This window comes from Chrysemys picta, chromosome 16 (assembly GCF_011386835.1).
Source record: "Chrysemys picta bellii isolate R12L10 chromosome 16, ASM1138683v2, whole genome shotgun sequence".
Classification (NCBI taxonomy): domain Eukaryota; kingdom Metazoa; phylum Chordata; order Testudines; family Emydidae; genus Chrysemys; species Chrysemys picta.
This window is the reverse complement of record NC_088806.1, coordinates 15,924,330-15,951,802: the sequence shown is the minus strand read 5'-3', so window position 1 is coordinate 15,951,802 and position 27,473 is coordinate 15,924,330. Positions and strand designations below refer to the sequence as shown.

Sequence of the window (27,473 nt, the reverse complement as noted above, 5' to 3'; positions counted from 1 at the left end):
TAAAATGGTGGCGCTGGGGTCAGCGCTTGGTGAGGAAGAGACAGAACCGAAGAGTGACATGTTGCTTCTTGTATCTAGCCTGGTGGACATTGCTCATAGGATCCAGCAGGGGGAAGGTCTGGTGGGTAAGGCACTAGACTGGGACTCAGGAGAGCCGGGTCCAAGGCCTGGCACAGACACCCTGAGTGACTGTGGGCACCACATGGGGGCAGATTTCCAGAAGTATTCAGCTCCCATTGATGCACCTAAGTAAGTGGGCGGTTTCCAAAGAGCTGTATGTGCTGGGCGCTGACCAGTGGAGAACGTGGCCCTTAATCTCTGTGCCCCAGTTCTCCAGCTATAAAATAAGGGTGATACTGTCTTCCACCATTGGTCTGCTTCGATTGGAAGATTGTTGGACCAGGGCTGTCTTTCTGTGCATGTGTATAGTGTCCAACAGCAGGGGGCGCTGCTCTCATCTGGGGCCTCTCCACCTCACTGCAATGCAAATAACTAATATTCACTTCCACCCAAGTCAATGGAAATGCTGTCCCCAAAAGACCTGCATGTACAAGCTCTGGATATAACCAATTCAAAAAAAGCCAGCGAGAAAAGGAATCGTCCATAAGGAAATAAATGAGATCAACTGTTACAAAAGCACAATCAAATCCAACCCTTTATTATTAGTTGTAGTTTCAATAATTTACATGACACTAGACAAAGGCACAGAATTTATTTCATAATAGAGTTAACTTTAATCGTTACACAGGAATTCCCAGTTAAAGAGGAGGCAAAGTATACATCTTAATCAAACCTCCCAGTCCAGAAACCCTCCATCTAGAGGGGCTGTTAATTACATCACAGATTGACAACTCAGAAGAATACTGAAGTGGAGTAAATAAGGCTTTACACATCATCTTCCATGACATGAACACATGGTTCTGCTCTGTAAAGTCCCTGCATCTTAGCCCCTTCAAACCCAGCTGACACCATGACGGAAATATTCTCAGCTCGTTAGCAAAGCCGAGGCAACCCAGCGCCGAGCCCGAGATGCTGCCTGTCCTTGTGAAATGGCAGACGCCAAGCGCCACTCGCTTACCAACGCGTGAGGTAGTGGCAGAGGGGGCGTGAGGGCTAGAGCTAGTCTGTGGAAGCTATTTTATTGGTGCTGAAGGAGAGAGCCCAGCATGAGCTCCCCGGAGGAGTTTACGGTGCTTCATTTTACTTGTCAGCAGAGCACATCTGAGGTGGCGGCAGAGACACAAACAGGGCCACTGTGCAAAGCAGAACCGCTTTTAGGTCCAACAGAATCTAGAGCGGGCTTGAGCACAAGCAACAGAATTTTGCATCCGTCCCAGCTCATGCAACCCATAGTGTGCATGGAACAAACAGTGAGCCATCGGCCTTTGCAGCTGCACACTGGAACCATTGGGGCAGGTTTCACCGTGCCTCGGTGGGTCACACTTGAGAATACCAAATTCAGGACAAACAGCTAAGAAATAGGGCAGACACCCCCCCAAAACCAGGGTTGCCAGGTGTCCAGTTTTTGACCGGAATGCCCGGTCGAAAAGGGACCCAGGTGGCTCCAGTCAGCACTGCTGATCGGGCTGCTAAATGTCTGGTCAGCTGTGCAGCGGGGCTAAGGCAGACTCTCTGCCTGCCCTGGCTCCACACAGCTCCTGGAAACGGCCAGCATGTCCGGCTCCTAGGCACAGGGCTCTGCACGCTACCCCGAGCGCCGGCTCCGCAGCTCCCTTTGGCTGGGAACTGTGGCCAATGGGAACTGCAGGGGCGGCACCTGCAGGTGCGGGCAGCGTGCGGAGCCGCCAGGTTGCCCCTGTGCCTAGTAGCCGGGACCCACCTGAGGTAAGCGCTGCCAGGATGGAGTCCGCACCCTGAACCCCCTCCCGCACCTCAACTCCCTGCCCCAGGTTGGAACCCATTCCCACACTCCAAACCCCTCAACCCCAGCCCCCTTCTGCACCCCAAGCCCCTCATCCCCACCCCAAAGCCCGAACCTCCAGCCAGAACCCTCACCCCCTTCCTAGACCCCAACTCCCTGCTCCAGCCCAGTGAAAGTGAGTGAGGGTGGGGGAGAGCGAGCGATGGGGGGGGATGGAGTGAGTGGGGGGCAGGGCCTTGGCGAAGGGGCTGGGCCTTGGGGCTGGGCCTTGGGGCAGAGGGTGGGGCAAGGGTGTTTGGTTTTGTGCGATTAGAAAGTTGGCAACCCTAATTGGTGATTATTCTCCCACAAGATATACCAAACCAGCAACAAAAGTAAACTGACTCACAACACTGGACAACAAGAAGTCAGAAATGCAACCTCCTTAGGTATTCCAGTCCTTGGTTCAACACCCAGACACTAGACAATGATGAGTAGTTATTTAAAACCAATTTCATCAACCAAAGGGTTCTTCTGATCCCGAGGGACCAGCCACATACCCAGGTCAATATATAACTCAGATCTTACCCCATAATCACGCTGTTGCCAATCCTTTAGTATCGAATATCTAAAGGTTTATTTATAAAAAGAAAGAGGTGAGAGTTAAAACTGGTTAAAGGAATCAAGTACATACAATAATTGCATATCAGTAATTGGATCAGGCTTGAAGCAGTGATGGCATAAACTGCTGGCTTAAGTCAAGTCTCTGGTTGCTCCCAAATCACTGGAAGGTCCTCAGTCCCTTGGTTAGAATGCTCCCATCAGTATAAGTCCATAGTCCAGAGCAGGAAAGAGGAACAATGGAGATGCTTGCAGGGCCTTTTAGAGCTTCTGCCATGTGGAGGGAAACTCATCGTTCCAAGCAAAGCCTTCAGCACAGTTTGTGGGAAAGCACAGGCACACGATGGAGTTCAGTACCACATGATCTAGTCACATGCCCTTGCATGCTTCGATGAGTCATAGCAGAGCCATTGCCCGTATTCTAGCTAGAAAGTCCAGCAGGCGGGAATAAGCTTCTTCCATGGTCTTGTGTTTGTTGATGGGCCATCAACTAGAATAGTCCCTTCACAATGTGCTGGCTAGAGTGGATGCAAACTACCCTGTGGGTAGCAACAAAGAGTCCTGTGGCACCTTAAAGACTAGCAGATGTATTGGACCATAAGCTTTCGTGGGTGAATGCCCACTGCATCTGACGACATGGGTATTCACCCACGAAAGCTTATGTTCCAATACATCTGTTAGTCTATAAGGTGCCACAGGACTCTTTGTTGCTTTTTACAGATCCAGACTAACACGGCTACCCCTCTGATACTTGATACCCTGTGGGTGTTGCCCAGGAGCAAACACATTCGAAATACAGGTACATAGTCAGTATTCGTAACGTCAGACACAACAACGATACATGCATACAAGTAGGATAATCATATTCCACGAATCATAACGTTTCCATTGACACCTTATGTGACATATTTTGTACAAGATTTGTTGCAATTATGTAACCGTGGTAGCAACAATGACCTACATGGTCATATTTTAATCATATAATGTCACAGCAGGTTAGAGAGCCACCTGGCAATGCCCAACGGACTTTGCCCAGTTACTGTCCCGGAGAACGTTCCTTACAGACTGCAGCCCTCCACACAGGCTACAGATGTTACCTAAATCTACACAGAGAGCGCCAGGACACCAACTTCCAGGCACAGCCTGTGGCACAGTGACAGGGTAAAGTGCGCTGTTACCCCACAGCATAATTGAACAATGGAACTCACTGCCACGAGATATCACTGAGGCCAAGAGCTTAGCAGGACTCAATATTTAGAGAACTGAATGTTTACATGGATATGGAAAACATTTATAGTTACATTAGAGGGTCAAATAATTATTAGGACATATATAAATCTGATGAGGTACAACAAGGACAAGTGCAGAGTTCTGCACATAGGACGGAAGAATCCCATGAACAGCTACAGGCTGGGGACTGACTGGCTAAGTGGCAGTTCTGCAGAAAAGGACCCGGGGATTACAGTGGACGAGAAGCTGGATATGAGTCAACAGTGTGCCCTTGTTGCCAAGAAGGCCAACAGCATACTGGGCTGCATTAGTAGAAGCGTTGCCAGCAGATTGAGGGAAGTGATTATTCTCCTCTATTTGGCACTGGTGAGGCCACGTCTGGAGTATTGTGTCCAGTTTTGGGCCCCCCACTACAGAAGGGATGTGGACAAATTGGAGACAGAACAGCGAAGGGCAACAAAAATGATTAGGGGGCTGGGGCACATGACTTATGAGGAGAGCCTGATGGAACTGGGGTTATTTAGTCTGCAGAAGAGAAGAGTGAGGGGGGATTTGATAGCAGCCTTCAACTACCTGAAGGGGGGGTTCCAAAGAGGATGGATTTAGACTGTTCTCAGTGGTGGCAGATGACAGAACAAGAAGCAATGGTCTCAAGTTGCAGTGGGGGAGGTCTAGGTTGGATATTAGGAAAAACTATTTCACTAGGAGGGTGGTGAAGCACTGGAATGGGTTACCTTGGGAGGTGGTGGAATCTCCATTCTTAGAGGTTTTTAAGGCCCAGCTTGACAAAGCCCTGGCTGGGATGATTTAGTTGGGGTTGGTCCTGCTTTGAGCAGGGGATTGGACTAGATGACCTCTTGAGGTCTCTTCCGACCTTAATCTTCTATGATGGGAGCCAGGTAGACACCTCTCCTGGGGGCAGGTAATTCCACCTCAGGACACCAGGGGGCACCCTGCCTGTTCCTCTGATGAGGCAGGTACTGGCTATAATTAAACAGGACACTTGGCTGGACTTACCCCAGGTCTGACCTGGTCCAGGAAAGCCTATGTAATACAGTTAAGGCACTGGTTAGACTAACCGAACCCAGGACGTTATGGTATAAAGAAGAAGCTGTTTCTGAATCAATGTGATTTCCAAAGCACCCAGGGGATCTCAACGTCCAATTCCCATTCATTTTAATGGGTATCCAAAGTCCTCAGGCGGCTTTGGGAATCTCAGCCTAAAATGACAGGTGAAGTGTTCATTGGCTACGAGTAGGGCCCTACCAAATTCACAGCCGTGAAAAACATGTCAGACTGAGAAATCTGGTCTCCCCGGTGAAATCTAGCTATTGTGGGGGTGGGGGGGAAGGGGACACCCACAGGATTGCAACCCTTACTTCTGCGCTGCTTTCCGAGCTGGGTGCCCAGCCACCAGCCACTGCTCTCCATTCTCTGTCCACCCAGCACCATCAGCAGCAGCGCAGAAGTGAGGGTGGCATAGTATGGGGGGAGGGTTTGTTACTTTTTGCAGGGAGGCAGGGCCGGCCTTATGGGTGTGCAATGTGGGCAACTGCTAAGGGCACTGTGGTCATTCCCCCCCTCCACACACTGCCAGCCCAAGGCCCCTATAAACCCCAAGTGCTGGGCATGGAGCCGGGGAGGGGCAGGGCTGGGGACTCCTACCTTGTGCTGGGCTCCAGCTGCTAGTCCCGGCTGTGCTGTGGAGGGGCAGGAGGGACTTCCTCTTCCCCTGCATGGCCTGCTGCCAGGTTCGGGTCAGACCCACCCCAGGGAATCTCCCTGGCTGCTGGCTGGGATCCTAGGTCTGAAGGCAGCGCCGTCACCAGCAGCAGCGCCGAAGTAAGGGTGGCAATATCGCATCTCCACTACCGTAGCCTTGTGACTGCTCCCCACCTTCCCCCTTTTGGGTCAGAACCCCCATGAAATTTCAGATTTAAATATCTGAAACGGTTACATTTAAGGTTTTACAAATCCCATCATAATGAAATTTACCAAAATGGAGCGTGAATTTGATGGGGCCTTAGCTACGAGTCTATATTCTCTCTGCATCATCCCGCCGCCTAGCAGTTGGCCTAGCCTGTTCTTAATGCAGAGTCGATAACAAACGGAGGTGCTGGCAGCAGGTGCTTGTTGTAAAGGGGACACTGTCTGTACTCACACGGCCACTCTGCCCACGCATAGCGCAGGCGGGTGACAGCGGCCCTGCAGCCAGGGCTGGACAGCGTCACTGCGTGGGAAGATGCCGACACCATGGGCGCTGGAACCCACTGGCACGGCTCCTGCGCCGAGAGCTGGGGCCGGTCAGAGCAGCACACCTGCCGGAAGAAGCACAGACCAGTCACGTGACCTCGCTCTGCTGCACTGAGCTGTTTGCTCTGTTGTTTTCTGGCTCAGGCGGCTGCATCGCTGCGCTCTGGGGTGGAGATGGCAGAGCTGCCCTGCAGTGCATGCGATTGCTTAGGGCTCCACGCACCTCCCAGCTCAGCCTCCTCTCCCCCTCGGACAGCAGGGGACGCAGCTCCCCCCACCTCAACAGCAGGAGAGGCAGCATTTGCTAGATTGCCCCTCTAGCCCTGGGCCCCAGCACATCTGGGATTTGTCCACTGCAAACTTTTATTCAGACAACTAGCCAGCGTGCGGCAAGAGCTGCCTGCCCCACTGACATCGGGCCAGCTATTCCAGCAGGGGGCACAGCCCGAGCTGATGGTGCTGGAGGGGTCATGTGCCCCCCCGGAGAGCACTCAGGCTAGCCTAGTAACAGTGCAGCCCCTCTGCCCTTGGTGCTTGCCTTGAGACGTGCAGGGACCCCCATGCTCCTCACCTCAAAGATGCGGTCGTGCATTAAAAGCAGCAGGAGTTCCTGGCCATACGTCACGTTAATGAGGCCCCTGGCTCCGTCCACCACGACTTTTGTAGGATATGGGCCTTGGAAGACCAGGCCTTTCTCTCCATATGCCACAGCTCGGGCTCCCAGGTGCAGCCGATACGCCACGTTCTGTTTATCCCGGGGGTGAATGCTGCAAAGAGGGAAGCAGAGGGGAAATGATGGGGAGAGGGCAGGGAGCCACTTCCCAGCAGTGCAGCCAAAGGCAGTGGCTCCTGAAACTCCACCTCTGCCAGCAGAGGGCGCCGTGTAGCTCCAGGGTGCCCTCACCCCACCCCAGCAGCTAAGAACTTTGTCGAACTGCAGGATGAGTCAACGGGACCCTGCAGCAACTGCCTGGAGAGGTTGGGGGTGGGAGCAGATGCTGGAGGGAGCAGGTCTGCCAGGGAGGGGGAATGACTGAGACAGCGGCCAATCCTGGAGGTAAAGAAGTCAGCCGTGGGAGGGGAGGGCTAGGGGCTCCCTCCACAGCAGCAGCAGCGTCTCCTGGACTGCAGACTGGCTGCAGGGTCCCAATCAAAGGGCCGATGACCAGGCCTGCTGCTGGGGTGGGGAGCAGCAGGGAGCGGTGGTAGGTCTGGCCTGACAAATGATCTGGAAGGGAAGCGGGGAGCAGCTGTGACTGCCAGGGGGGCTAGAGGAATAGCACAACGGGACCCGGAGAGGTTAGAGAGGCCACCGGCCAAACCTGAGCCAAGGCCAGTTACCAATCTCTGTGCAGCAATGAAGAGCGCTGAGTCGGCACAGCTGCAGCATACGAAGATAACGGCAGGAAGTCTAGTTCCGGGGGCAGGGAAAAGACTCCTGGGCAGATCCCTCCCAAAGTCTCCCCCTGCACCGAATGGAAAGGGGGCACCCATCTCAAACCACCGCTGAGAGCACAAGCTCAAAGAGCCCAGTCTCCACGGGACGGTCTCCCAGACACCAGGCTACCGAACTGATCCCAGCTCAGCTCCCCAGGCTGCTCTGGGGTAGGGTTACCATATTTCGAGCCTCCAAAAGGAGGACAGTCCACCGGACCCCGGCCCCACCCCCAGCCCCGCCCACGCCCCAACTCCGCCCCTTCCTCAAAGTCCCCGCCCCAACTCCGCCCCCTCCCCTGCTTCCTGCGAACATTTGATTCGCGGGAAGCCTGAAGCAGGTAAGGGGGGGTGTGGGGGGAGGAGGAGCGGCCCAGGCTGCCCCCCCCGGCGTTTCCAGCCTAGGCCGCCCCCCGGCTGAGCACCCCCTGGCCCTGCCGGCCCCTGGACCCCCGGCCGAGCATCCCCCGGCCCGCTCAGCGGCCCCCAGCCCCGCCGGCCCCCCGGCCCGCTCAGCACCCCCCGGCCCGGCCGAGCACCCCCTGGCCCCACCAGCCCCCAGACCCCCGGCCAAGCATCCCCCGGCCCGCTCAGCACCCCCCGGCCCGGACCCCGGCTGAGCACCCCCTGGCCCCCCCGGCCCGCTCAGCACCCCCCAGCCCCGCCTCCGGACCCCACTTCTCCTACCTGGGCTCCAGCTGAGCTGCTCCTCCCCTCTCAGAATGTAAGAGCCGAGCTGCTGGCTTCGGGCAGCCCTCCCCTGCCTCAGGACCCAGAGCTGGCTGGGCACGTCCCTTCCCCGGCTCCAGCTGAGCTGCTCGGCTCCTCCCCCTCAGACTTACAGAGCGAGCTGCCCGAGCCAGCGTTACCGGCTTCGGGCAGCCCCCCCCTGCCTCCGGACCTTGCACCGCGGGAGCAGCTCAGCTGGAGCCGGGTAGGAGAAGTGCCTGGCTGGGGGCTCGGGGTCCGGAGGCAGGGGGGACTGCCCGAAGCCAGTAGCGCTGGCTCGGGCAGCTTGGCTCTGTAAATCTGAGAGAGGAGGAGTGGAGCAGAGCCGCAGGGGGAGAGGAAGTGCCGGCCATTTTCCCGGACATGTGTGGCTTTTCGGCAATTCCCCCCGGACGGGGGTTTGATTGCTGAAAAGCCGGACATGTCCGGGAAAAACCGGACGTATGGTAACCCTACTCTGGGGGCAATGGGCCCAAAGGATCTCGTGCCAGGCGCTGCAGCGCTGTCAGTCGCCTCTCCCACGTATGCTGAGTACACCGACGCTGCATGCACCTGTGCGCCAAACCCACCTGCACCGGCCTCTCCACAAAGCCCTCTGCCCGCTAGCGGTGAGCTCCGAGTGCCTGCCCCCGGTACCTGTGTCCTTTACTGGCTATCACAGCAGTGCAACCAATCCCATTGTGTTGCCCGGTACTTGACAGGGCTAGCGACCTGTACATCTCCCCGCCTCACACACCCAGCTGGGCGAAGCACAGCTAACAGATCTGGGAGGCCAGTGACACGGGGGTGGGGAGTGGCCCTGGAGCACTGTGCATTAGGGGATTTCTTCTCCTCCCCTTTCGGCACTCCCTGTCCTCCTCCTCTTTCCCGGCCCTGCCCCACTCTCCTCCCACACTGCAGCATGGCCGGACAGACGCCTGCTTCAGCCCTGCCCCTCATGTGTGTGGAAAGGCCCTGGCACCTCCAGGCCGGGTGCTATGGAACGTCCCCTGGGTGCACTGCAGGCTGCAGTGCAGGGAGTGGGCAGTTACCTGCTGTAGGGTGAGTGCTCGTCGCACAGATCCACCGCCACGGCCATGAAGGTGTTGGGCATTCTCTTGTTGGGTGCGTAGCCGTAGTCAGCTGTCTGGTGCCACCGAATGCGGGGGAAACTGTCATCCTGGTCCTGCCGGCGGAACGTGGATAACTGCAAAGACAGGGAGAATTGGGAAAGAGCTGATCCCCCACCGGGGCCAGAGCCACCCCCCTCCAGCCCTGCTTCCCAGTGTCCCACACATCAACCCACCCTAGCAGGGGGCGGTCCAAGGGGCCCTGACTTGCACCAGCAGCCCCATACTAACTCCCCATGCGGAGAGTTGAGCTTCTGCTCCACCCCAGCCCATGAGACACTGGGGCCAGGGGACGCCCCAGCCAGGCAGAGCGGGGTCACCATGGCATAGAGCAGCAGTTCTCCACCAGGGCCCCGTGAGCAGGTTTCAGGGGGTCCGCCAAGCAGGGCTGGCATTAGACTCACTAGAGTCCAGGGCAGAAAGCCGAAGCCCCACCGCCTGAGCCCTGCCACCTGGGGCTCAAGCCGAAGCCTGAGCAACTTAGCTTCGCAGGGCCCCGGGCAATTGCCCCGCTTGCTACCCCCAGTGCCGGCCTGGCTTTTATACAGGGGCGCTGGAACAATGTGTATAGTGGGGGTGCTGAGAGCCATTGAACCAAACTGTAACCCCTGGATATGATGGAAACCCCTTCAAGCCAGGAGGTGCAGCTGGACCCCCAGCTCCCCTAGTTCCAGCACCTATGGTTTTATATGCAGAAGTGGAGTTTTTATAGCATGTTGGGAACCCCTGGCACAGAGGGTGGCAGGCAGGCAGAGGAGGAGTGGTGGGCTGGGACAGAGGGCTGGTGACCGGTGGGAAGGGAGCTGGGCGAGGCCCATCGGCGGGACTGTGGGCAGGGCACTAACTCTAAGGTCAGCTGGACTCTCTCAGCTCGTCCCCTCACGCCCTTTCCCTCCCCATCCCTGCTGGGCTCAGTCCTTCTCCATCAGCTTCTCCTCAGAGTGCGCCACTGACGCTCCTCCATCCCAGCACTCTCCTCCTTCCTCCCAGGCCTCTCCCTCCACCCATACGCTCCCTCTTTCCTCCGCCTCCCCCGCTCACCTGAAGCCAGGAAAGCCTGGGGGTGAGGTAGACAAGGGGACAGAGCAGGGGTGGCTTCTCTTCCCCCTTTCCCCTCCCAGTGCGTCAGGAGGGGAAATGAGGGTCTAAGATGTGCGGGGCCCTGTCTTCCCCCGCTCCCCGTTCTGCTGTGAGATAGAGATAGGAGCAGAGGAGTCAGCAGGGCACAGACCCCAGCCAGAATGAAAAGGGGACAGGCAGCAGTGCCTGACTGCCCCACGGGGGCAAGAGCGTATATCACCCCTCCAGCACAACTCACAGCTCACTCTCCCGCTACAAGGCCTCTGTGCCGGGACTTGGCGCCTACGGCAAGACCACTCCTGGGTCCATTAGCGTCAAGGAGTCAGCAGGGAAACTCTGATCAACCTGACTCAGCCTGGCTCTCCCCTCGGTCCTGCGCAGCATCAGGGATCGCTCTGCAGTGAAGTGAGCGAAACGAGCAGGAGCTGGCTCTGAGCAGCGATTCCTGTCTCCGTGGTCAGTACCCTGGCTACCAGTCACCTGGACAAACCCAAAGGGGAAGAGTGGCTGCGTTTGCCCCTCAGATCCGGCATGGAAGGTCCTGCGCCAGTCCGCGATGAGAGCTGGGAACGTGCAGTTGTACAGATCTGTGTTCACTAAGGCGTTCGCTTCACCTGCAATGAGCACACGGGACAAATGAGAGCTGCGCCCAGCACCCGAAGTGGCGTGGCCGGTGCCGTGATACGCTGCCAGACTTACCCTGGTACCAGATGACGCCCGTGAGGGACATGTTGAGGAGCGGGTGGATCATCGCATTCCAGAGCACAGAGGATACCTTAGGGCCAGAAAGCAGCGTGGGAAGAAGAAACCTACGACACAAGACAAGCACTGATTGATGGGGGGCAGCACCTCACGCCACACAAGGTGACCGGCCAACTCCAGGTGGCATTGATTCCCTACAGTGGGCAATCACTGGACTTGTTTCTCGGGGACTGGATACACAGGACCAAAAGAGATGAACCGTTTGGGGTCAGACTGACAGGGCTAAAAGCACTGGGAAAAGACAAGCCCAGCCCGAGGGAGATGAGCTGGAAAAACAGCCTCTAGGGAAGGGGTTAAATGGTCACTAACGAGATGCCGTTCCCAACTCCTCTGGGGTTATTCCAGCACGTGCCCTGCCAGCCCTGCCTGTGTCATTGCTCTAGCAGCATCGCACTCCCCCCGGGTACCAACCCACAGGGGAAGCTTTTCAAGAGTGGAAAGTCAGAGCTTGAATTACTCAGGTGCGGAACGAAATGGGGTTTGAGGCTGGCCCAGCAAGGGCTGGAGGCAGCGGCCAGGGAAGCTTCAGGGGAGTGGGGTGAAGGAGGTGAGTGCAATGGGGTGGGGAGGAAGAGGAGGTTAAGGGCAAGGTGGTGCAGAGGAGCTGGAAGCTCTGGAGAGGGGCGTGGTGGGGACAGGTCATTCAGGTGGAATGGGTCCGGCGAGGGCACTGAGGGGACGGCTTATACTTAGGGCTCTACCAAATTCCCAGTGCCTTTTGGTCAATGTCATGACCAGGGTTTTTTTAAATGAGTCAATTTCACAGTTTCAGATGTTTACATCTAAAATTTCATGGTGTTGTAACCCTGGGGGTCCTGACCCCAAAGGTGGTCAGGGTATGGGGGTCACAAATCTATTGTAGGGGGGGGAGGGGTCACGGGATTGCCACCCTCACTTCTGCCCTGCTGCTGGCAGGTGCACGGCTTTCAGAGTTGGGCAGCCAGAGAGGAAGGCTGCTGGCCAGGCACCCAGCTCTAAAGCCGGCACTACCGCCAGCAGCAGTGCTGAAGTGAGGGTGGCAGGCTATTGGGAGAGGGTGGGTTACCATATGTCATAGAATCATAGAAGATTAGGGTTGGACGAGACCTCAGGAGGTCATCTAGTCCAACCCCCTGCTCAAAGTAGGACCAATCCCCAACTAAATCATCCCAGCCAGGGCTTCGTCAAGCCGGGCCTTAAAAACCTCTAAGGATAGAGATTCCACCACCTCCTTAGGTAACCCATTCCAGTGCTTCACCACCTGCCTAATGAAATAGTTTTTCCTAATATCCAACCTAAACCTCCCCCTCTGCAACTTGAGACCATTGATTCTTGTTCTGACATCTGCCTCCACTGAGAACAGCCGAGCTCCATCCTCTTTGGAACCCCCCTTCAGGTAGTTTAAGGCTGCTATCAAATCCCCCCACACTCCTCTCTTCTGCAAACTAAATAATCCCAGTTCCCTCAGCCTCTCCTCATAAGTCATGTGCCCCAGCCCCCTAATAATTTTCGTTGCCCTCCACTGGACTGTCTCCAATTTGTCCACATCCTTTCTGTAGTGGGGGGGCCCAAAACTGGATGCAATATTCCAGATGTGGCCTCACCAGTGCCGAATAGAGGGGAATAGTCACTTCCCTTGATCTGCTGGCAATGCTCCTACTAATACAGCCCAATATGTTGTTAGCCTTCCTGGCAACAAGGGCGCACTGCTGACTCATATCCAGCTTCTCCTCCACTGTAATCCCCAGATCTGTTTCTGTCCAGTTTTCCCAGCAGTCTCCTGCCCCAGTGGAGGGCTGACAGCTGGAGCTGCAGCCTCCCCGTGTGGGGGAGGTGACAGCTGGAGCTCCAGAGCTTCTTGCAGCTGGAGGAGGTTCCTGGAGATGTGTCTGACCTGCCCTGGGAGTGGCCCCTGCAAGGGAGGAGGAAGTCTGGTCCCTCCCCATCCCCTGCCAGGACTAGCAGCTGGAGCCGGTGCAGGGTAGGAGCCCCCAGCTGGGTGCCAGATTTCACCGGGGAGATCAGATTTCACGGTCCATGATGTGTTTTTCACAGCCGTGAATTTGCTCTCAATGTCCTCACCGACTGGCTTCGCCTGTGAGCCCGCACTCCTGCAGCACCCTTCCTGAGGACCAGGCTTCAATGCAGCTCCCTCCCCAGGAGGACTCCACTAATCCTATGGGGTACCGGAGCGTCTCATACAAGTGACGGCCGAACAGCCAACACACAGCTGAGAAGTAGCTGAAGTTCCCGTGACCCAAGTTTTCTGTTCAGGAAAAAGGGAATCAAGAGGCAAACATCAGAAAACTGCAGGCAATGCAAACGTCAGGGGGAGCTTCCAGAGGCAAAGTTGCAAGTGCTGGGGGGGACACCCCCATCGGGGAAATCCATCCTGTGGGAGGGCCAGTGCAAGGACAGAGTCTACCTGGCCAGTGTCCTGTCTGATCCAGAGGAGCAATTCCAAAGGGAGGGGAATTGTTAGGCTGAATATCAGGGAAGCCTTCCAGAAATGGGCATCACCTCGCAAGGGACGGGAGAAATTCCCATTCGAACTGGACTGAACACCACACTGTAAAACATGCTGGAGGAAACAACCTGGATTGATCCCAAGGGCTGCCTGGAGAGGACATCACTGCTCCCTACAGCAGCTTCCCACCCATTTCAAAGGTCTTGGTCCTTATCTTTAAGGCGCTCAATGGCCTAGGCCCAGCGTATCTAAGAGCCTCGCAGTCCAGGATGAAGATGTGGTTGACAACTCCATTCCTCAGGCACAATGGAACTTTCCAGCACCACGGTAAAGCTGGTCGGTGCAGGAGACAGAGCTTTCTCAGGGGCTGGGTCCAGAGTCTGGACCGAACTACCTCAGGACCATCACAAACCTCCCCACCTTCCACTCCAAGGGCCAGGTACCTTCTCCAACCAGTCATTGCTAAGACACAGAGCAGTATGGCCATGTAAAAACAACAAAACCACTCCCAAAGCAACCGGCTCCACTGCATGCATAATCCTGCCCCTGGGAGAGGATGAGAGAAAGAATAAACTGCTCGTGACTGATGCTAAATGCACAACTGGAAACTCAGATATTTTTGAGGGTGAGGGTGGAAGAACCTATCCAAGGGTGACCAGATAGCAAGTGTCAAAAATCAGGAAGGGGCTGTGGGGGTAATAGGTGCCTATATAAGACAATGCCCTGAATATCAAGACTGTCCCTATAAAATCTGGACATCCCTAACCTATACAGACTAGAACAAGTATTCTAGAAATCAGAGCTGGAAGAGAACACCTCCAGGATGTTAAATTTATACATAGGGTTTGCTCTGTTTTGCTTCTTTATGATGGATGAAGAAGGCCTGAAAGGTTCTTTCTGCTTGTTTTTTTACCTTAGCTAAACCTGGAAGGTGGCATCTGGTCTCGCCCGGTTAAACAACAGGGTTCTTGAAAGTCTCAGAGAAGGTGGGCTGACATTCTTGCCCCTACGTGTCAGTTAGGCTTTGGAGCTAAACAGGCCCTTTTTAAGGGGGATTTGTACGCACCAGCTGTCGGTATAGACCACTCCAAGTCAATCTTCGCCAGGTCCTGCAATTCCACTTCAGACTGAATAAGAGAGGCCATGAACACACGGACATATGGATAGAGAGGTGCCTCGGAGAGCTCCTTACTGGCATTGATTATCTAGGAAACAGGCAGGGCGGTGAATCATCATGGCCTTTCCTACAGCAGTCATGGCTGCTAATTGCGTGGTTAACATACAGTCTGCAGTGCTGAACTCCTGCAGGTCCCAATGACAAATACTCCGGAGGGTGAGGTCACTCAGGAGTGCAAGAGGCTGGGAAGTTGTGGAAACTCCAGCCACATGGGAGAGATTTAAAACTAGACTGGACAAAACACTAGGAAAACTGAACTGGATTTCTATGATTCCTTGTCGCTCACTTAGCAAGCTTAATGTCTGACCCTGACAGATCAAAAGGGAACAACTTTCTTTTTCTTTGGACATAGTTACCAGCCCTGTCCCAACCCCTACAAAGGCTAATGCCTCATTACATACTGGAGGACTGGAGATTACCTGGGAAACTGTCATCTCCATGTTACTTTGCCCACTGCAGAGCCAGACGTCTCCAAAGTAGATATCCCGCAGCGTCAGATTCTTTGGCTCTTCCCTGGAATGCTGCTCTGCCATCACACTATAAGGGCCACCATGGTCCATAGGAGCCAGTACAACTTTCCAGGTCCCAGAGTGCTCTGAAACATGAAGCAAAGGACCCTGACTTGATAGCAGCAAGCACAGATCCCTGATTGGTATCAATCCAGCGATACAAACAGAGGTTTTTATTAAATGAAAAGGGACATTTCATATCATGGTGCTTTAATAGGGCTAATTTTACAAAGCTGAAAACAATTATGAGCCAAAGCAGCTGGGAGGAAGAATTTAATTAGAAAAATATGTGCAATAATTAGGAATCATTTAAGAACATCTTACTAGATGCCCAAAAAGCCACAATCCCACAAATGAGGAAGAAGGTCGTGCCCATTAAAAAAACAAACAGGTTTAGAGGGGAAGTGAAGACAACTATAAAAACTAAAAAAATAATATATAACAAATAGAAGAAAGGTGAAGTTGAGAATAATGAATATAAATCAGAAGTTAGGAATTGTAGAAAATTGATAGGGGAAGCAAATGGACACAAGGAGACATCTATGGCCAGCAGAGTCAAGGAGAAAAAGGAGTTTTTAAAATGTATTAGGAACAAAAAAAATCCTGACAATGGTATTGGTCCATTACTAGATGGAAATGGCAGAATTATCAATAACAATGCTGGAAAGACAGAAGAGGTCAATGAATATTTCCTTTCTGTATTTGGGGGAAAAAACAGACATAATCAAGGGCTATCAATTAATAGCAGTTAGCTTGTGTGATTAACTCAAGAAATTAATTATGATTAAAAAAATTAATCACAATTAATTACAGTTTTAATTGCACTGTTAAACAATAGAATACTAATTGGAATTTATTAAATATTTTGGATCTTTTTCTACATTTCAAATATATTCATTTCAATTACAACACAGAATGCAAAGTGTACAGTGCTCACTTTATATTATTATTTTTATTACAAATATTTGTACTGTAAAAATGATAAAGAAATAGTATTTTTCAATTCACCTCATACAAGTTCCATAATGCAATCCCTTTATCGTGAAAGTGAAACTTACAAATGTAGATTTTTTTTAACATAACTGCACTCAAAACAAAACTTCAGAGCCTACAAGTCCACTCAGTCCTACTTCTTGTTCAGCCAATCGCTAAGACAAACAAGTTTGTTTACATTTACAGGAGATAATGCTGCCCTTTTCTTATTTACAATTTCACCTGAAAATGAGAACAGGCGTTCGCATGGCATTTTTGTAACCGGCACTGCAAGGTCTTTATGTGCCAGATATGCTACATATTTGTATGTCCCTTCATGCTTCGGCCACCATTCCAGAGGACATGCTTCCATGCTGATAACGTTCGTTAAAAAAATAATGCGTTAATTAAATTTTGACTGAACTCCTCGGGAGAGAATAGTATGTCTCCTGCTCTGTTTTACCCGCATTCTGCCAAGTATTTCATATTATAGCAATCTTGGATGATGACCCGGAACATGTTGTTCGTTTTAAGAACACTTTCACTGCAGATTGGACAAAACGCAAAGAAGGTACCAATGTGAGATTTCTAAAGATGGCTACAGCACTCGACCCAAGGTTTAAGAATCAGAAGTGCCTTCCAAAATCTGAGAGGGGCGAGGTGTGGAGCATGCTGTGACGGGGTGTACCGGCCCTGCAGTGGGCCGCCAAGGGCGGACCAATCATTGTGGGTCCAGGAGGCCACACCCCCTCTTCCCTGATGCATATGCTCCAAGTGGAGAACTTAGATGAAAGGAGGCAGCCCAGGCCAGTCAAGGGGAGACAGGGGTGAAGGAGGAAGGGAGTACACTGCTGACTCTTGCAGAGGTACCTGCAGCGCCCCTGGCGGTAGAGCCCGGGGACCGGGTCCGGGACTACCCACCAGACGACCTGCCAGCTGTGGAGACCGCCGTGGAAGCCGATCCACTGCTCGTTGAGGAAGCTGCCTAAAGTATGCCCCAGCCCTGAGAGGCATGAGGCCTATAGACTGATTGTTTGCTTGCTTCACCCCACCCCGGGGATGCAGCCTGCTTGCTGCTTCGCCCTGCCCAGGGGGCTAATTCCACAGACTGTTTGATTTTTTGGCCACTCAGAATCCAAGGATTACCCGTTTAGGTGACCCCGTGCGCGGGCCGGGCCACAGTTGACAGAAATCACCCCCAGGGAAGGGGAAGCCCACAACCAAGTGGTGGAGTGGGCCACCCCCATACTGGACTGACACCCCAGCTCAACCAGCAAGGCCCTGCCCATCATTCAGATGATGAAAGTGAACATATGTCGATCCGCACTGCTTTGGATCGTTATCGAGCAGAACCTGTCATCAGCATGAATGTCACCAGCATCACCTCTGGAACGGTGGTTGAAGCATGAAGGGACATATGAATTTTTAGCGCATCTGGCATGTAAATATCTTGCAATGCTGGCTACAACAGTGCCATGGGAATGCGTGTTCTCACTTTCAGGTGACACTGTAAACAAGACGCGGGCAGCATTATCTCACTTGTTTGTCTGACCGATTGGCTGGAGTAGGACTGAGTAGACGTGTAGGCTCTAAAGTTTTACATTGTTTTATTTTTGAATGCAGTTATTTTTTTGTACATAATTCTACATTTGTAAGTTCAACTTTCATGATGAAGAGATTGCACTACAGTACTTGGATGAGGCGAATTGAAAAATACTATTCCTTTTGTTTTTTACAGCACAAATATTTGTAATCAAAAATAAATATAAAAAGTGAGCACTGTACACTTTGTATTCTGTGTTGTAACTGAAATCAATATATTTGAATATGTAGAAAACATCCAAAAATATTTAAATAAATGGGATTCTATTATTAACAGTGCAATTAATCACAATTATTTTTTTTAAAATCGCTTGACAGCCCTAATATAATCTCATCATATGATGATGATGATAATAACATGCTCCATTCCACTAGTATCTCTGGAGGATATTAAAAAGAAGCTACTACAGTTAGATATTTTAAAATCAGTAGGTGCAGATAGCCAGCTCTTTTAAAACTTTTGGAAACAGGTTGAGGAGCAGACTGGACCATTAATGTTTATTTTTAATAAGTCTTGGGGAAGTTCCAGAAGACTGGCAGAAAGCTAACATTGTGCCAATTTTTAAAAAGGGTAAACGGGTTGACCTAGATAATTATAGGCCTGTCAGCCTGACATTGATCTCAGTCAAGATAATGGATTAATAACAAACTATAGGAAGGTAATGCAATGAATGCAAATCAACATGGGTTTAAGGAAAATAGATCTGGTCAAACTAATTTGATTTTTTTATGAGATGACATGTTTAGTTGATAAAGGTAATAGCATTGACGTAATATACTTAGACTTCTGTAAAGCATTTGACTTGGTACAACATAACATTTTGATTAAAAAAATAGAACGATATAAAATTAAAACGGCACACGTTAAATGGATTAAAAACTGGCTGATAGGTCTCAAAGTGTAACCGTAAATAGAGACTCATCATCAAGCAGGTGTGTTTCCATTGGGGTCCACAGGGATCAGTTCTTGGCCCTACGCTATTTAACATTTTTATCAATGACCTGGAAGAAAACATAAAATTATCACCGATAAAGTTTGCAGATGACGCAAAAATTAGGGATGTGGCAGATGATGAAGAGGACAGGTCACTGATTCAGAGCCATCTAGATCCCTTGGTAAACTGGGCATAAGCAAACAATATTTAATATGGGCTCTTCAGTCTAGCAGAGGAAGGTCTAACACGATCCACTGGCTGAAAGTTGAAGCTAGACAAATTCAGACTGAAACAAGGTGTACATTTTTAACAGTGAAAGTCATTAACCATTGGAACAATTTACCAATTGTCGTGGTGGACTCTCCATCACTGACCATGTTTAAATCAAGAGTGGCTGTTTTTTTCCTAAAAGCTCTGCTCTAAGAATTATTTGGGGGAAGTTCTGTGGCCTGTGTTACACAGGAGGTCAGACTAGATGATCATAATGGTCCCTTCTGGCCTTGGAATCTATGAAAATTGTCACTTAAACCCCACCCCAGACTCTCTGAAATTTGTTCTCCTGGTGATGTTCTACGTAACTCCTGCCACCTCCACCACAGAGAGGCAATGGAGAAAATATGATTTGCCTCTGGTTTTTCAGTATGTTGACTTTGTGCATTCTACAGCACGTGAGGAGCGGAGTCAGTCGTCCCTGAGGTTTGGGTGGCGCTTTCCCCCAGCAACAGGAACAGAAAAACATTTTCAGCTATAAGAAGAACGTGATTGGAAAGCCCCAAATATTGGCAAAGATTGTCTTTCTAGGACCACATCCATCATCCTAGCGTCTCCAGTAACTGGGGATGGGAGAAGAGAAGGGGATACCACGATGTCCACTAGGAGCCTCGCAATGCAGGCCAGATTTACTGGGAAGGACATAGGCCCCAATCCCACATGCTGTTGCGAGTGATCAAATCCCTGCACCTGATCAGAGCTCCAATGCCTTCAAAGGAGCTCTGTGGGGGGGGGGGGCATCCACATGGGTGTGACATCCCAGGGTACAGTCCAGACCAGTGGGGGGACTGCATCACCCCTGCTCTGCAAGCTTGGATGCCTTACAATGCCTTGCTGAAGTAGCTCCCACCTGGGCTGCTCACAAACAGATTTCTAGCATGCAAGCCACACGCTGAGTGTTTGTGTGTAACTGCAGCCTGCCAGCGACACTTGGGTTACACTCTGGGTCTCACCAGCCATGGTTACACTGCACGGTGACCCCAACACACCCCCAGTCCCAGATCTCCCCCAGAAATGTATGTCCTGTGCTGGCCAGCCCTCTCCTGGACAGTGCAAAATACTTTAAGTTTGTTATTCCTTAACAGGAACAATAAGCCAGCCCATTATTTCAAATAGTTATTCAGACACTTCAATTTAAACACACAGGGTTAGCTACAACAGTAAAACAAGTGTGTTAACTACAAAGAGAGAGGTTTTAAGTGAGTACAGGTAATGAGGTGTAGAAATCAGAAAATAAATAAGATTCAAGCCCAGCTTCTCATCACATGCTTTCAGCAATGTGACTGAACAGACTCTCAGGTCCGGATCCCTCCCCCAGAGTTCAACACTTGCTTCCTTGTTCTTTTCAGGTGCAGTGAATGTGATAGGCAGGGAGAGAGAGGGGTGGTCCCTTCGGCCCTTCCTTTTTATAGTTTCAGTCCCCCTCTTGAAACACATTTCCAGCGGGGCACTAGGAGACAAAAAGTCTGTGTGGAAGGATGTTCCTTGCTGACTTTTCCTCACCTGTTTGAGCTTCCTTTGTCTCTCCTTCCTGCTTGATGACTCTGTTTACTGCTTAAATGCAAATTAAGCAAAGCACACACTTTTCTGGTTAGGACAGCAATGTTTGCCAACTTCTGTTGGGCAGGACTATGGGGTCGGAACACGTGTTAATAACACCATACAGGGGACTCTTGTAACTACCTGTACAATGTTGCCACAGAGTTTATCAGGACAATACGGACCAGCAAATTATGAGTTTTCAAACGATACCTTACAAGACATACTTTGTACAAAGATTATGACACCTCTACCCCGATATAACGCTGTCCTCAGGAGCCAAAAAATCTTACCGCATTATAGGTGAAACCGCGTTATATCGAACTTGCTTTGATCCGCCGGAGTGCACAGCCCCCTCCCCCCCCCCCCCCCCCGGAGCACTGCTTTACCGCGTTATATCCGAATTCGTGTTATATCGGGTCGCGTTATATCGGGGTAAAGGTGTACTATGCTATTGCAAGCAAGCAAAGCCCTACACCTGAACAGAGCCCCAAAGCCCTCAAAGGAGCGCTGCAGGCGTCCATCCACATGGGACAACATGCAGGATGAGGGTCTTAGACGCTGGGGGTGGTGGGGTGCTCAGAAACGACTGCTAACCAATTATTTGTATTGATGACTTCCAATTAACAGTGTCCATTTAGAGACCTATAGGCCTGAAGCTAAAATGGGAATCACAGAGTGAATTCAGTTGAAAAGGAGGATAAATTTCCCTACTATAGGGTATGTGTGTTAAAAGGCAAGACTTTATGGGCATTCTTTTTTTCCAATGAAGTCCTCTGGTTAATGATAAAGCAGAGGCATTTATATCATCCCAGATGCATTTATATCTGAGTAGAAGAACTTCAGAGAAGCACCCATTTGCTGGAGCACTTTGGCTCTGCGATATCAATTTCAGAATATGCTCAGCACCTTGAACTGATTTTACAGCTGCAGAACTGAGCCCAAAGAGATTAAATAACCTGCCCCAGGTCACACAGAAATTACAGGTAAACTGGGAATTGAATTCCAGTCGTCGATGCCTTAGGCCAGTGCCCCAACCACAGCGTCATCACTGCTCTTTCAACGCTAGTCCAGCAGGTGCCCCAGGAGACCTCCAGAAGAGCAGTCAAAACCTGTGTGTGTGTGTGTGTGTGTGTGTGTGTGTGTGTGTGTGTGTGTGTGTGTGTGTGTGTGTGTGTGTGTGAAAGAGAGAGAGAGAACAGGGGGTTAGACTAGATGATCTCCTGAGGTCACTTCCAACCCTGATATTCTATTCTACAAGAGGAGGCAGGCAACTAACTTTTTTCCCTTTCCATGTCGCCTTCAGCTAGAGCATTGTATGAAGTACGTACAGACCGAAAGTCAGAGCTCAGTTATCATTTGGACAGATAAAAGATAAAATAAATCCCCCTTTTTATCCCCATTCCTACACTGAAGAACCTGCACTTGTGCACCTACTTAAAATATCATTTTGACGGCAGCTCAGTAAATAGAGAGTCAATTGTTTGAAAACCCAAATGTGCTAGAGTTGGTGTCAAGACTGCAAAAAGGAAGTGTGAGAGGGAGGCAGATTAAATACCAGAAATGCCTCAGCTCCAGGCAGAGATCAGGGCAGAACCTGGTCAAATGTGGCAATACCTGACTTAGTGTGTCTACACGGGCAAATCAGAGAAGCACAGATTAAGACTGAGTTTGCTACGTGACTTCAAAAGCCCCCTCACTGGTGCAGGTTTGGCAAAGGGGGCACTTTTGGCCTGTATGGTGGCAATCTCCACAGAATGCCACTTTGGGGAAAACGATCTGACCATAAACTGTAAAATGCGGGCCCTACGCTGCGTTCTGCTGTGAGGCCTGGAGAGAAGCCAAAAAGAGGGTGCACAAGGTCTATGGAGGTGCACCACAAATCTGTGTGCTGCAGACAACTGTCAGTTATTGCAGAAAGCAAAGAGGCACTTGGGAAGTTGGGACTAGAACATGCCTCCTTCAATTCCACAAGCTTGTACCACGTGAACTACTGGAGAAGCCATCTAACTAGTGCAGCTCCCTATCCTCTCTGAAGGTCAGACGGCAACAACACAAAGCCAACAAATCATAGAGGAAACAGGGTTTGGTGCCACATTCCCCACTGCCTGGGAGCTCATCTGTAGGACAGCCACTCGGTTAGGGAAGTAGATAGTTGCTGCTGTTTGGGGGATGTTTCCTGGCCCTCATCAGAGGTAGGGAGTGGGGGCAGAGAGGCCCTGGAAGCTGTGTGGTCATGAGGAAGTGCAAAGCAGTAGGAATCTGAGATTTATTTTATTACCTTCAACTTGTGCCATTTTCTTCATTATTACTTTGCTGTCTTTGGAAAGAGACACGGTAACATTAGCGCCAGCTTCCCCGTAGCCCCATACCACTGCGCCGGCTGGTTTCTTCTGTAATACCATGTGGTCGCCATAATAGGATGCAAAGCGAAACGTCACACCTAGGATCCAGAAAAATGTCATGATCGTCCTGCAATATTTTACTCCTCTCAGAAATGCCAAACCCCTTATCCTCTACGGGGTATGCACTGGGAGGTAGGTAACTGTTAGGAAATTTCTGTCTATAGCTGTCATTTTGTGAGACAGAGTTAACGAAGCACGTTATGGGGAGACAAACACACAGTGCTCTCCCATGACAACTTTCCTTTTGTTCTTTCTTATTTTGTTGTTTCCCTTTATCTAAAGTAAGTCTTGATGGCAGCACACAGTAGCTATTGATTTTGTTGTGACACCTACAATATTGGTGTTAAGATAATACAGCATGTTTGAGCCAAAAATCCTTCTAATAAAGCAAACAAACCAACAAAAATTGATCATTTTCTGACAGCATAAACTGCTAATAAATACATATTATTAAATACTGACTTGAGTGGCTCAGATATCAGCATGATACAAATACCAAGACAGATAAGGAGGAATAGGAAAAACATTGTGTACTATAAGCTACTCTGTTAAAAAGCCACATGTCAATTGTAAACACTGCTTCTAGCATGTAACAATTAAATGGGCAAGATTTTGAGGAGGATAAATAGGTCCATGAGCGGGGAACTGAAGAACTTTAATTGCTGGAATCATCAAAAGTTAATTCCACACAATTGAAAAAAAAATTATTTCTCCACTGATTCAGTGTTGAAGAAATCATAATATTGTACGAATGCTGTAAATATGATGATGGTTGGACTTTAATAAATAATCGGGACCAACATGTAACAATACTCATAGTAGTTCAGCTGTGTATTACCAGGGCCCTGTTTATTCGGCTCCCACTGAATTTACCACAGAATTCACACTCTGCCCATCTGTCACGGAATTCGCCATTTCTAGAATCTGAACTTCCATATAAAAATAATTGTGTTTCTCTCTTTCGCGTGATTTTGAAGATAACTCTGAAAACATGAACTGCCTGTAACCAATGCAATGCTGTCTTCCAGAATCTGCAGTTGGGACTCTGAGACGTGTAACCATCCCCATCTCTTAATGGAATGTTAACTCTAGAATCCTCAAGATGACTATCTAAAATTTCAATATCTAGATAATGTTCTTACCTGACGATTCCAATCCACCTCCCTTACCACCCCTGGGATCCAAAGCCCCAGATGGCCACACATCCAAGTACCACCCCCTTACTTCCATGATGTGGCTATTGGCCAACACAAGAATCTGTGCATACAGCCAACTGAAAATGCAGAAACAGCATCAAACAAATGGAATTTAACAGCACGGAGGAGATTGCGTTAATGGGATTAGTCACTTTCATAATTAATTCAATAACAACCCTTCATTTTTCATTTAAATGAAACTATCAGAATTTCCAGTTTGCTGCACCAAAGCCCTGCATAATTCAGAGCAACAGAAGTAAACAGACTCTTAAAAGGACACATTACAGAAAAACAAGACTGAAGGAAAAAGAGTTACCAGAGGAGCAACACATGAGGGTGTAGTAGGATGAAGGGAGAATGGGAAGACCGGGGAAATCCACAGGAACAGACAGGGGCTTTTATAGAAATTTTGCCTCCTACAAAATTGTGTGGCTCATTTAATGAGGGAAGCAAACCCAAAACAAAACAAAAAAAGCTGAAAATGGTGATGAAGGAAGGGGCAGAGGGGTCCCCAAATCTGACCTGTCAGGGGTATTCTACACCCTAACTTTTTTTTCTTTTTAGATTGAGAGGTAAGTCCCCAGCCACAAGGTTTCCAAAGGGGCGGAATGTCTCAGTGAGATTTTTATTGCAACCACAGAAGCCTAACCAACTTGCCTCTCTCAGGTGCTCCCTGGAAGCAGGAAAGTCTAGACCAGGCCTGCACAACACGCGGCCCGCTGTGTGGCCCGTGGGCAAGCGGTGGGGGGCGGTTTCCGGGTTCATCCCCTGCCTGGGTGGCCCGACCTCACAGCCCCACGCGCCGCGCTCTGACTGCCCTAACAGTCAGAAGCGCGGCTGCCGGGTTCGCCCCCTGCCGGGGGGGGGGGGGGGGAAGGCCACCTCAGCCCCGCGCGCCGCGCTCTGACCGCCCTGACAGTCAGAAGCGCGGCTGCCGGGGGGCCCGACCTCCCCCACCCCTGGGCAGGGGGCGAACCCGGCAGCCGCGCTTCTGACTGTCAGGGCGGTCAGAGCGCGGCACGCGGGGCTGAGGTCGCCTTCCCCCCCATGGCAGGGGGCGAATCCGGCAGCCGCGCTTCTGACTGTCAGGGCGGTCAGAGCACGGCGCGCAGGGCTGTGAGGTCGCCCCCCCGCACACGTGTCTCCGTCTCCCGCTCCTCCTGCCTGGCGTCCAGCGTCACTTCCGGGGCTGCTGAGGCGGGAAGCGCTGGGCACGAGGCAGAGCCGGTAAGTCCGAGCGAGGGGAGAGGCACCTGGCCTGGGCTCGAGCCGCAGCTCACGGGGGCTGGGGTCAGGGGGATGTCCAGCTCAGAGGGGCTGGGCTCGGAGCTGAGGTCAGAGCTGGGGGGGGGGGGGATGGGGTCAGGGGGGTGTCTGGCTCAGAGGGGCTGGGCTCGGAGCTGGGGGTCAGGGCTGGGGGGGGCTGGGGTCAGGGGGTGTCAGGCTTAGAGGGGCTGGCGGTAACGGGGGTGTCCGGCTCAGACGGGCTGGACTCGGAGCTGGGGGTCAGGGCTGCTGGGGGATGGGGTCGGGGGGTGCTTAGTTCAGAGGGGCTGGGCTCGGAGCTAGGGGTCAGGGCTGGGGGGACCTGGGGGGGCTGGGGTTTGGCAGGGCTGGGTGGCGCTGGAGGGGGAGTTCGGCGGGGCTGGGTGGCGCTGGGGGCCTGTTTCAGCACGGCCGGGGAGTTTCGGCCCTCAGCTATTTTCTTTGGAGTAATATGGCTAGGGTTACCATATTTAACAAAAAAAAAAAGAGGACCCTCCACGGGGCCTGGCCCCGCCCATTTCCCACCCAGCCCTGCCCCAACCCCGCCCTAACTCCGTCCCCTCCTCCCTCCCACTCCCAGCCACGCGGAAAGGGCTGCCCGAGCGCTACCGGCTTCACGGTTTGCCGGGCAGCCCCCAGACCCTGCGCCCCGGCCGGCGCTTCCCCAGCGCAGCTGGAGCCCGGGAGGGGAAGCGCCCAGCCGGGGGCGCAGGGTCTGGAGGCTGCCCGGCAAACCGTGAAGCCGGTAGCGCTTGGGCTTCGGGCAGCCCCTATGCCTCCGGACCCTGCGCCCCCGGCCGGGCACTTCCCCTCCCGGGCTCCGGCGGCGCAGGGTCCGGAGGTATGGGGGCTGCCCAAAGCCCGTAGTGCTCAGCTCTTAAACAGAGCCGAAGAGTCAGGGAGGAACAGAGCTGCCGTGGCCGGAGGCTCTGCTCCTCCCCTGACTCTTCGGCTCTGTTTAAGAGCCGAGCTGCCCGAGCGCTACCGGCTTCGGGCAGCCCCCATGCCTCTGGACCCTGCACCGCCGGAGCCCGGGAGGGGAAGTGCCCGGCCGGCGGCTGGGGTCCGGAGGCAAGGGGACTGCCTGAAGCCCATAGCGCTCGGGTAGCTCGGCTCATAAACAGAGCCGAAGCATCAGGGGAGGAGCAGAGAGGCGCGGGAGGGGAAGTGCCCGGCCGGCATTTTCCCGGACATGTTCGGCTTTTTGGCAATTCCCCCCGGACGGGGGTTTGATTGCCGAAAAGCCGGACATGTCCGGGAAAAAACGGACATGTCCGGGAAAAAACGGACATAACCCTAAATATGGCCCTTGCCGTTTTACGAGTTGTGCAGGCCTGGTCTAGACAGAGAGAAGGAAAGTTCTCGCTGCTGGGCCCCTCTGATTTGTCACTAGAAAATCAGTTTTGCTTCTCATGTTCTCTCGCTTTCTGGGCAACACTTTTCATGCACAGGATATGGCTCGTGGGAAGGGAAGCCCCCTCTCTTCCCATTAACCCCTCACCTTCTGCAGAAGCCAGCGTAAGCACAAGCAGCAGGCAAGCAGCCATTTCCTCTACAAGATAACGGGACAGCTGCCAAGAAGTCAAATCACATGATTAGGACAGAATTCTAGAGTGAGTTTTAAAGAGACAAGCTTCCACCTCCAGTCACTGAGTAAAAAAGAGGCCAGAGGGGAAAGTTAGCAGGACTGTGTGTGTGTGTGGGGGGGGGGGGGGTTGGACACCAGTGGACATAAGCTGGTGACAGCAATAGTGGGAAATCAGGGGGAGGGGGAAGTGTCTAGCACAGACACAGCCCTTTCTTACCAAAGCCCCCAGATGAACAGGGACAGGTCACACTACTCACAGAACCAAAGCCAATGGATACAAGTGAGTTTAGGGCAAAAATCTCGTGTGCCTCAAAGCCAGGGGCTTGGCACAGAGCAGCTGCAGAGCCACTAATGAGCTTGACCAGCAGCCACCACACATTAGACTCCTTCACACGGGCTCTCCCCAGCAGACGCCCTTGTGTTTGGGGCCTTCCTGCACCCCAGGAGACCCAGGTGGCCCTCGGCCCTATCACTACAGTCAGGCTCAGC

The 27,473-nt window shown here is 52.0% G+C and overlaps 1 protein-coding gene across 3 annotated transcripts; it reads right to left on the bottom strand.

Annotated features, from left to right (window-relative positions):
* Positions 1-642: 642 nt before the first annotated feature.
* Positions 643-27,036, bottom strand: SIAE (sialic acid acetylesterase). Of its 3 annotated transcripts, none has more exons than XM_008171089.3 (10): positions 26,898-27,036; positions 22,811-22,972; positions 15,122-15,297; positions 14,592-14,730; positions 13,141-13,324; positions 11,017-11,126; positions 10,798-10,931; positions 9,160-9,314; positions 6,537-6,732; positions 643-6,030 (listed from the first exon to the last, which is right to left on the bottom strand). In XM_008171089.3, exons 1-10 carry the CDS (start codon positions 26,941-26,943, stop codon positions 5,788-5,790), a joined length of 1,545 nt encoding a protein of 514 aa, XP_008169311.2. In that variant the 5' UTR covers positions 26,944-27,036; the 3' UTR covers positions 643-5,787. The 3 variants fall into 3 exon arrangements, 2 of the variants coding, with proteins under 2 accessions (XP_008169311.2, XP_065425101.1); XM_065569029.1 differs by lacking the exon at positions 26,898-27,036 and adding an exon at positions 24,077-24,909; XR_010592981.1 differs by lacking the exon at positions 26,898-27,036 and adding an exon at positions 24,077-24,910 and having other exon boundaries at positions 5,893-6,030; positions 10,808-10,931.
* Positions 27,037-27,473: the final 437 nt, after the last annotated feature.

Coding starts and splice junctions, on each gene's coding strand:
- SIAE (XM_065569029.1), bottom strand. CDS start 24,164: ATGGAAGTAAGGGGGTGGTACTTGGATGTGTGGCCATCTGGGGCTTTG. Junction 13,325..14,591: donor GTGGTCTATACCGACAGCTG/GTGCGTACAAAT, acceptor TTTCCTGAACAG/AAAACTTGGGTCACGGGAAC. Junction 6,031..6,536: donor TGCACGACCGCATCTTTGAG/GTGAGGAGCATG, acceptor TTCTTCCGGCAG/GTGTGCTGCTCTGACCGGCC.